Source organism: Cyprinodon tularosa, unplaced genomic scaffold (genome assembly GCF_016077235.1).
Source record: "Cyprinodon tularosa strain WSP-4 unplaced genomic scaffold, ASM1607723v1 ctg552, whole genome shotgun sequence".
Classification (NCBI taxonomy): domain Eukaryota; kingdom Metazoa; phylum Chordata; class Actinopteri; order Cyprinodontiformes; family Cyprinodontidae; genus Cyprinodon; species Cyprinodon tularosa.
In genome coordinates, this window is record NW_024039288.1 from 580,045 (window position 1) to 590,300 (window position 10,256).

Below are 10,256 nucleotides of genomic sequence, written 5' to 3' on the forward strand. Positions count from 1 at the left end.
TAATGAGATAGTAACTCAATATAATGAGATAGTATCTCATTATAATGAGATAGTAACTCAATATAATGAGATAGTAACTCAATATAATGAGATAGTAACTCAATATAATGAGATACTATCTCATTATATTGAGTTACTATCTCATTATATTGAGATAGTTTTTTTTTTTTTTTTTTACAGAGTGGCGGAAACGGGCTTCCATACGGAACACTTTCGTTTTAAGTAAAACTCTTACACAAGCCCCGCCCTGGGAATAAAGCCAACACAAACCCCGCCCCTTGCATATATCCATCAGACGTCCCGGCTGTCCTCCATCTCCTCTCTGAACTCCTACCCTCTCCGGACGGAAACGTCGCTGTTAAAAGTTGTTTTTTTCCTGTTTTGTTCTCCTTCGCAACCATGGCTAAAATAAACACCTGCCTCAAACGGACTTTTATCGGGTTTAACCTGTTCTTCGCGGTAAGTTTCCCGCTTTTATCCAGAAACCGGGTCGGAATTAAAAGTGCGCAGTTAAAGCTGAGGACCGTTAGCGCCATTTCAGCTATATTACACATTAATACCGAGTCATAATGAGCGTTTTATAGTCAAACAAAGTGTATTTTAACGCTGTAGTCGGTCACATGTGTTATTTAATCGTGTATTTCTAGGTGTGGCGATGACTGTAGTTTAATGGCATCAGGTCCAAAGGGAACAGGTGTGCCGCTAAAATGAAAGTTTAGAAATTTAAAAAAATGACTTAATTCTAGGTTGTCTTTTTATCTTGGATGTTTTAGTTTGATCAAACTGGATGTTTTGTGGTTTATAAAACAAAGTAAAAAGTGAACTGGCCCTTTGGCTACAAATTAATCCTCATTAAAGTTTCACATGATCCTCTGTTTAATTAAACCCACACTTTATGTTAATGTTTTATTTTTATTTCTAAGTCTATGCTTTTTACTTTTACAACAGGATTTATTTTCCACTCTTTTTAAACCAGGATAAAATGAGTAAAAGTATTTTCTTTTAAAGATGTTTCAACAGTTGGATGATTTAAGCCTAAAACGTTCTTTCTTTGTCATGTTTTTGTTTCTGTTTTAGTTTAAAAATCAGCTTCAAATCTTTGTATCAACAGCAGAAACTGTTTTAATTTCTCTGCTCTTGTTTTATTTATTGATTTATTTATTTTTCTCAGTGTGGTTTCATAAAACCAGGCCTGTGGGCGTTCCCTGCACTCAGGTTACCTGCTGGCACTGGTGTTTGCTCTGGTTGGACATGTTCAGGCAGCTGAGCTCAGGCTGCAGCTTTGCGTTAATCATCAAACAAGTTTTTCAAGTTTCACAAACAGGGAAATGGTTCCTTGTTTAGCAACGAAGCCTGTGGCTTTTTTACTGCATGTTTAGATCCTGAACTAACATTAATAAACCCCCAAAAAACAACCTTCAAGCTGATTTCAGGGTGTTTTTCTGTCTTCATGTTAAAGGTCATCAGTTTAGAAAACGAAGCTTGGCGCCAGAGACGGAGCAGACGCTTTTTCTATCTGTTTATGTGTGTTATTTTAGAGCTGAAGTTAGAATGCTGGGAGGAAGCAGTTAGGTGAAATCATAAAAGAGATCCTTCTTTCAGGGTAACATCCTGTTACCCAACAGCTTAGTATCTAGGTTACTTTCTTTTTATCTCTGTGGGTTTTCTCGTAACTGGAGCAGAACTGACCGGGGAAACGGGATGTTAGCAACAGGCTGGATGAATAAATTTAATCTTATTTTACTTTCAGATTGTCGGGGGGATCATCATTGGCCTCGCCGTGCTGTCACAGATCTTCACCAGCAGTGAGGAAGACTCAAACGTAAGAGAACAAACCGAACGGACTAAACTAAAGGTGTCCTTAAAGTCTAAATTTGAACCCTTTTTTTCTGCAGATGGAAAGCCGGGCCAGTGGCATCATCTGCCTGTACGTGATGGGCGCCGTCACCATGATGCTCAGCCTCCTGGGGGCCTACGGGGCCTACAAGGAGAGCAAAGCGTCTCTGATTGTGGTGAGTGCTGCGGGAAGCAGTTTCTGATCCAACAGGATGTCGTTAGTTTGGAGATTCTGGTGACTTCAAATGTTTCATCATGTTGGAGCCGTTGCCACGCAAGCAGATAAGGTTTTTTGTCAGAGGTGAAATTAGTCCTAAACAGGAACTTAAAACAGCTGCAAGAACGTCAGGACTTCTGCTTATGGTTTTTTTTATACCCCTCAGAATCAGTTCTGTTAGATTCATAAATGGATCAATTCATCAGAGGTCAGATGATGGAAATATTAGCTAGTTTAATGTTTTAAATGCTTTACTGGGTGGAAAATGAGGTAGCTCTGGGTCAGAACCAGCACAAACGCTTTCAGTCCATGGTTCTGTTCACAATTAACCACCTACCTGCCACGTTGTATAAATAAATGAGTTAAATCTGTCCAGTCCCGCTGTTGATGGCGTAGAAATGTGTGTCTCCCAGAGGTCCAGCATGGCTCAGATGTAACATTCTGGTCCAAACTTGGTTTTCCTTTCTGTTTTCCCTCAGTTCCTGGTCTGCATGATCCTCGGAGCCTTGCTCATGATCCGAGCAGGAATCCCGTCAGCTGTTGCACGTCCTCAGGTAACGTCTCTCTTCCTCCAGCAGAAGCAATTCTTCACACCAAACTGTTGATTTGATCAGTAAACATTTGAACTGTATGACAGAGAATCAGGGCTATACTAAGCTAGAGAATAAAGTCAGAATATCACGAGAATAAAAAGTAATTTTGATAAGAGAGAAGCTTCAATAGAGATATGAACATAAATCACCCAAACTGCAGCCTGAAGTGACCATAATCCAATTTTAGTTTTTTTATTTATTTCTTTGCTCGTATGCAACCACTACCTGATCTTTTCAAATGCGACCCGTTTCTGAACAACCAGGTCACATTCATCCGACTTGAACATTACTAATACCTGCTTCCTGCTACACAGAAGCAGGAAGAAAAACCACCCTGAGGGAGGATGATGCAGAGAGCCGTCTTTATTTTCAACCATCTTAAAAAAACTTGTGTTAATAATGCACCGGCTGAGGTTGGGGAAAGAAGTAAAAGAGCATAAGATGAGCTCCAGCATCCATGTTTGCTTCCGTAAAGGAAGAGGACGCTCGCTTGTGACATCATTACATCCTTTTCTAGGCATGCATTAGATTAAAGCAGGATATGACTTCAATCTCATCATGTTACCCTTTTATTCTCTTAGACCTAAAATTCTGATTTTATTCCCTTAATTTTATAGTTTCTGTTCGATCTAATCGATCCCAGATTACTGATCTTTCCAGGTTTGGTCGTTACTAATTTATTTAAGCGTTTGTTTTTTTAAATGACTTTCAACACGTTTTAAACTTGAGGCCAACATTTCCATTGTTGTTTTGATTATTTTTATATAATTTTTTTTATTGTTTTGTTTAAAACAATTTTTGTTTATCAATGTGTCATTTTTATTCCATTAAAATGGAAATGGGGGGGGAAAATATCAGCTTCAGGAATCAAGCTAAAAATATCAGCACATATTGGTATCTAAGATGGAGGCTTAGGCTCTTTAAAGAGCAAAAAATGGCTGACAGATAAATCAATAGCAGTAAAGTTGAAATACTAGAGCAATGATCTCTTTGCAAAGGAAATGATGAAAACAAAATTTTCTTTGAAGACCTGATTATGCTAAAGAAGGTTTAAAAAGAGTTGGACATTCATGATTTAGTGTCACGAAAGACCTTTGAGATTTCAATCTTATTTTACTGAAAAACTGCAAACTAAAGCCATGAAAGCATAGAAACTTGCTGAATAACTGCTCTCCAATAGCAATGCATAGTGACAGTGGAGGATTGTTAGACTTCTACAGACATAAATAATACCTGTGGATAAGATGTGTTTCACATTGAAGCATCGGCTGAACTCTGATCTTCTTATATTAAAGAAATCGGACTTCATTTTATGCTTTTATTTTGGTTGGTTGGTTATAATGGTTGAATAAGAAATAAAGTGTAATAAAGCAAAGATAGTAAAAATAGATTGGATAAATTTAAACTGGGGAAAAACTTTAAAGCTACAGTGTGTAATAATTACAGGCATATAAAGTCAGAAATTTAATATATTATACATAACTATGTTATTTATCATCACCTATGAGCTCAGCCTTTTAACCATAATATTTGCGTTGCCTTAGAATTCGTTATTTATAATTACATAGGAGCGGGTCTCGCAGCCATGGAGGCTGACATCTTTGCGCTACGTCAAGCGCAGAGGCAACAAACTAGCGATTGCGAGATCTCCCATGACGCTCAAAAATAACTACGGCAAGTTGAGAGAGATGAACTGAGACGGTACTGAACAGTAGATGGCAGTATTATGCCTGAGAAGCGTTTAGTCTGCCTGAAACCAAAGAAGAAGAAGAAGAAGCAGGTATACTGCGCCTCAGTAACAAGAAAGGTGAACAAGGCGGCAGGCGTGAGTGACTTTGCAAACTGTTTGGCACTGTGTGGCCAAACATCAGACGAATGGAGGATCATGTCTACTCTGTATCACAACGAAAAGCGGCGGGCACCGAACCCCCGTCATCTAAGAAGCGGAAACACGACGAGAATAAACGCAGGCGTGACAAGAAACGGCAAAAAACACGGATCAACATTGGCACGGCATTTACACGATGGAAGTCACTGATGGAGGAAAAAGGTTTTCAAAGTGACGCTCAAGTTGCCAGTTTTCTCTTGGACAGGTAATTAATCCTACACACACAATTGTCTAATATCACTGCAGTTTTTGGAGTACAGGATGCTCAGACCTGTCTAAAACAATAACATGCTGCTGCGTGATGATGCTGTTACTCTCCAGTATACTTATTCAGCAACGTCCCTGACGTTTCACAGGTAATGATTCAGTAATTTTCTGTAAAATAATTTTCTGGATATATACCTCGGTTACTTCTCTCCGGCTCCTTTGGAGATCTTCAAGCCTTTCCTCCTCTGCTCTCACCCCGCTGGCTCCCCTCTCTCGCCTGGCCCCAGCTGCACGCTCACCCCGGCCTCTCTGCCCTCTTCCTTTCCCTCTTCCTTGCCTTGTAACCCCCGTGCCACAAACAAGACTTGGACTCTGTAAACGGGGAATATATATTCTTCCAGCGAACACAATCTCGCTGTTAAACTAATGACTACAATTACTTCGTCTGTTTATATCACCATGCAAAGCAGCTCACCAAAACGTCACAACGACGTAGAAAAAATAACGGGTATATTTATTATCTTAAGTCTACATGAAATCTATACCCTAAACAGACCAATGAAATACTATCTGTAAAATTATCTATGTAAACAAACCTCATCACTTGAGAGGGTAGGTGATGCGGACGTCGTGGAAGACATTTTGTCCTGTAACGCTCGCCGTACTGTTGGGAGGGAGAAGCGGTGGGGGGGGAGACGTTCATGTTGCTGCAGTCTGCAGTCTGACCGCTAGATGTCACTGAAAATTACACACTGTAGCTTTAAACAATTTTTTTCAATTCAGAGATTTAATTTTTTTTTTTAAGTTCAGACATTTTTTTTTCTCCAGATGATTAAATGTTTTCTTCTTTTATTTGTATTTTACTAATTTATTAGTGAAATGTATTTACTTTTATTTCATTGAGGGAATTTATGGACTGATGTTTCTGCCTCTGAATTTATTGGCTCCGTTTGGTTTGTTGCTTTTGTAGTTGGAGGGCATCATGGAGGAGAAGTTCAAGGAGATTCTGCCTCTCAGCGACGCATCCTTCCAGATAAAGCACATGGCCGACATGCTGCAGGAGAAGGTGAGATATTTAACCCCCCTCCAGCAGATTCTCTCGAATCTATTTAACATTTTCCAAGTTTGTTTTGAAATATTAAAATCAAGCCTCCGTTCAAGTTCAGGCAGAACAATTCAAGTTAAGCTTCAACAAAAACCTACAGGAAGAAGGAAAAAAAAACTGTGATGGATATGAAAGGTTATACCACCTCCTGTGTGGTTTAAAGTTTCCTTTCTGCTTGTTTCAAAGCCTTGTTGGTGCCCACCTGAACCACACACACGTCACTGTTCTTTCTCGCAAAGTGCCGCTGCTGTAACCTCCATCCTGCTCTGGTTTATTTGCTTAGCAAATACAGGCGCCGACCTCCACCTGTTGGAGGAAGTCATTTGACCATCAGGATGTAAACGGCCGTCTCTCATTAACCCTCCGTGCTCCTTCATCACTTCCTGTTTTTAACGTCTACATTTGCTCTGGCTAAAAAAAGCAGAACTAAAAAAAAAAGCATCACTCATCTTGTTCCCTGACCAATAAAGTGGTTATTTTTCCTTTAATACACAATAAATTTTGCGCTGTCGTAAGCTGGGTCAGATGTTTGCTGCCGTAAATATTTAGATTCGCGTTTCCCTTTAACCCAGATGTTCCCAGAGTGCAGCTGGGGAGGGGCTTTAAACGCTTTATCATTGTGATGCGACTCGTAGCGTATAATGAAACGCATCCATTTCAATGTTCCATTGTAAGCTGCATTTAATTATTTATTAGTTTTTCCAAAACATTTTAAACTGTGACCCCTAAAAATATAAATATTCCATTAAATAAGCTGAGGAACCCTTAAGAATACATGCAATTATTCTACTCTATATTCATTTAATTATTTAAACATAAAGTGAATTAATAACGTTCAGGGTTACTGTAATTTGATTTTTTTTTTATCACATTAATTATTTTACTCATTTAGCTAATTTTGAGCTCATGACCCATCATTGATAACCTCTAATATTATACATCACTGAAATGTTAAATATAACATTAAAATGATTTGAAAAGCACAATAACATAATTAACATTTTAGCCAATAATTGATACATTGATGTAGAAATGAATATTACTCTATAAATGTAAATATATATAAAACAAATGCAGAGTGAAGCAATTAAAACTATTTTTCGGGTGAATGTCTGGAAACCTCTGGTCGGCGTTGCCATGGGAACATCAGCAGAAGCCCACCACAGGAGATCCCCCACCCCCTCCTTAGAGCAAATCACAAGCTGGAGGTTTTGACTTCTTCATGCTGGTCGACACCACATGAAAAACGCCGCCGTGTGATTCTCAGCCATCAGTAGAAAAACCGAAAACGGCGTCTGCCGCAGGGAAGCTACAAGCTATGGAGTGAATTTTGTTTCACTATTGCAGAAGAAAATGCTTCTTAAAAGGAAAAACCAAAAAAGAAGTTCAATCCTGAAGTGAAACTTTGAAAAACTTCCTTTTTTTAAAGAAAAAAAGGTCTTAAGGGGAACTTTGCTTTTTTGTTTTGATATTGGATTTAAAAAAGGAATTAGTTTCATTTATTTTTTTTGTAACAGATTTTGCATTTCTCCTTTTTAAAAATAAAAAAATTAAAAGATCGAAAATAAAAATATTTGTAAAAAAATCTGAGAGAAAAAGCAAAGTTTCTCTGAAAGGACGTTTTTTATAGAGAATTGTTTCTCAAAGTTTCATCCCAGCCAATCTAGCAGAGGCAGCAGCTGCTGCTGGAAGGCAGTTTCATTCCTAAGGCCCTTCTTGGATTACTGCCCTCTAACATTTGTAACGTACTTCCACAGAAAAGCATGGCTTCTTCTGCCCTGAGATCCAACGATCAGCTGTTGATCACTGTTCCCGCACAGAGCTAGGGAAGAACACCTTTAGCTACGTAGCTCCTTGTGCGTGGAATGTTTACAAAGAAACTGGAAGCTGACTGAGTTTTTATCTTTAAATGCTTTTAAGTTGAAAGTGAAAGAATTTCAAGCAGCCTCAATGATCTGTAATTGTTTTACTTGGTATGTTTTTTTTTTATGTACATTTAATTTAATGTATCTCTTGGCCAGGACTTCCTTAAAAAAGAGGTTTTTAATCTCAATTGGATTATTTCCTGTTTAAATAAAGGTTAATTAGAAAAAATAAAATACGGGGTTTCTAACTCATCCTGCTGCAGGATTATTTCCAAGTTTGCTCAAGTTTTCCACAGAAAAGAGCTGCATGGATGCATATTTAACATGAGATCTTATTCTTGCATCCATGCATTGACTCCATGTCTGCCATGTTTTAAGGAGTGAAACAAACGGGGTTCTGGTAGAGAACCTTTCAGGACGCCTCTGCAGAGAGCCTCATCTTTGGGGTCCATGTGGGCGGATGGGAGCAAAGCCAGGCGCCACATTTGGAGGAAACTCCTGGAAGTTTCTGTAACCTCTTCCCTCTTCTTCTGTGGGTTCAGTTGCACTGCTGCGGCCTGTTCAGCTACAGAGACTGGAATGGCGACATACCCTCTACATGCATCTGCAACCCCGAGGAGGAGGAGGAGTTTGAGTGCAGGAGGATCGGCTACCAGGTGAGTACCTGAGCTCAGCCTCCGTCAGATTCACGTGTTTGATCCACCTGGAGACGCTCATGTTTCTGTGTGTCTGTCTCTTCCAGTATCTCACCCAAAGCAGGTCCATCTACAGCAAGGTGAGTAAACCTGCGCTCATCTGCAGTAAAACTGAATCATATGAACGTTTAAACTGACCCCCGCTCCTCTTCCCTCCTACAGCCCTGTTTCCCCATCCTCATGCATTACGTCCTGCTGCTGGCTGACATCGTTCTCGGGGTCGTCTTCACTCTGGCTTCTCTGGCTGTGAGTAAAACCTTTAGTTTATTTAAACTAGCGGCTTCTTAGAGCGACATAACCTGGTTTTAAAGTCCCGCTGCACCACAGGAGCTGTTCTCAACATGAAGTAAGCCTGAAGAAATCAGCTTACTCTGCTCAGATTAGAGATAGGTCTGTCTTTACGCCTCTGTGACCTTCATGCTGTTTAATTCCTGCTTCTTCAGAGGCCGGGAAACAAAACAGGAATGTAAACAGACGCTATAATAAATATAAAGCAAACTTCATGGTGTGTCGGCACACTTTTTCTCACCATGAGGTGTGCCCCTTTTTTTTTTTCTTCAGGGAGTTGGCAGCCCTAGTTTTATCCGTGTGGAGTTCAAACATCTAAAGATCTGTTAGTAATCCCTGCTTCTCGTCTCTCAGGTTCTCGGCACGATCCTGTCCTGCATCATGATCCACCAGCTGCGCCAGCGCAACACAGCCACCATCCTGCTCAGCGTTCCCGCCATCTTCACCCCCAGACTTCCAAAGTACGAGGAGCTGCAGAACCCCCCTCCCCCCTACTAAAGGAGCAGCGCCGCCTCTCTGCCGCCGACGGGACGTCCCGCTTTCTCTGCTGTTAATCCGACGCGGTGCGAGGACTGCGTCCACTAGTGCCTTTCATTCCTGCAAGGAGGGGGAAGCTTCCAGACCTAACTCTGGGCCAGCATTTAAAGTATATTTTTTAAACCATATTTGTGTTTTAATAAATATATCTTTGAGTTTGCACCTTTTTATATGTGTGGGGAAATAATAGATATATTTTTATGTTTGGTTTTAATTTTCTGAAAATCTTTTAAAAAAAAGACAAGTAGGTTGAAATGTTTGTTTTCTTGGGACTCATTAAAGTTCTGTTTGCTTCAGATTATTGCAAATTAAAAGCACTGAGGAAGAAGCCATAAGATCTGTTTTGATGATGGAGAGTTAGATCCTGCTGTTCTGTTGGTTCATCCCACTCTGTTAACCTGCTGCCACAGCTCTAAGATTATGTTTGATTTTTGTTTTTTAATCAAAAAGGATGTTAAATGTTAAACTGATCAAACTAAATGTTGAACCTTGAATGTTTTCTTGTTTGTTTGTGGAAAACGTGAAAACGACATGTTTCTTTTCTGTCGTTCGTTTTCCTTGGAACTGATTTCACTTGAGCTTAAAGGGAAATGAAACCATACAAAAAAATCTGTCTGTTTTATTTTCTGGAATCCATGTCTGCCGTTTTGGTTTAGAACAGAACTTTGGGTATTTTATTACAACATTTAATTGTGCTTAAAGTAAAGATCAGGACACCCTTTATCGCCACAGAATTCATCCTGTTGATCAAATGCATGAATTTAGCCACAGGTCTCACTGAGATTAGATAAGAAAGTAGGATTATACGTCATCTATAACATTCAACCAAACATTAATAAAGACCAAAAAAAAAAACAGCAACACATTTTACGATGATTTAAAAAATAATCAGGTTAATGTCTACATGCCGATTTTATGCCTTTCCAGAAACCTAAAAGTTCCCAAAGAGTCTGAAGTTTTATACAGATTTAGGACTTTGATCAGAGAGGCTGTTTTGTAAGGAGTCAAATGTAAATTAAATAAGT

The 10,256-nt window shown here is 39.4% G+C and overlaps 1 protein-coding gene across 1 annotated transcript; it reads left to right on the forward strand.

Moving 5' to 3' along the window:
* The first annotated feature begins 293 nt into the window (after positions 1 to 293).
* On the forward strand, positions 294 to 9,827 carry LOC119796591 (tetraspanin-8-like). Its single transcript, XM_038305217.1, has 9 exons — positions 294 to 459; positions 1,751 to 1,822; positions 1,896 to 2,012; positions 2,533 to 2,607; positions 5,712 to 5,807; positions 8,254 to 8,367; positions 8,454 to 8,486; positions 8,569 to 8,652; positions 9,049 to 9,827. The coding sequence occupies exons 1-9, from the start codon at positions 400 to 402 to the stop codon at positions 9,190 to 9,192; spliced, it is 795 nt and encodes a 264-aa protein (XP_038161145.1). The 5' UTR covers positions 294 to 399; the 3' UTR covers positions 9,193 to 9,827.
* The last annotated feature ends 429 nt before the right edge of the window (positions 9,828 to 10,256 follow it).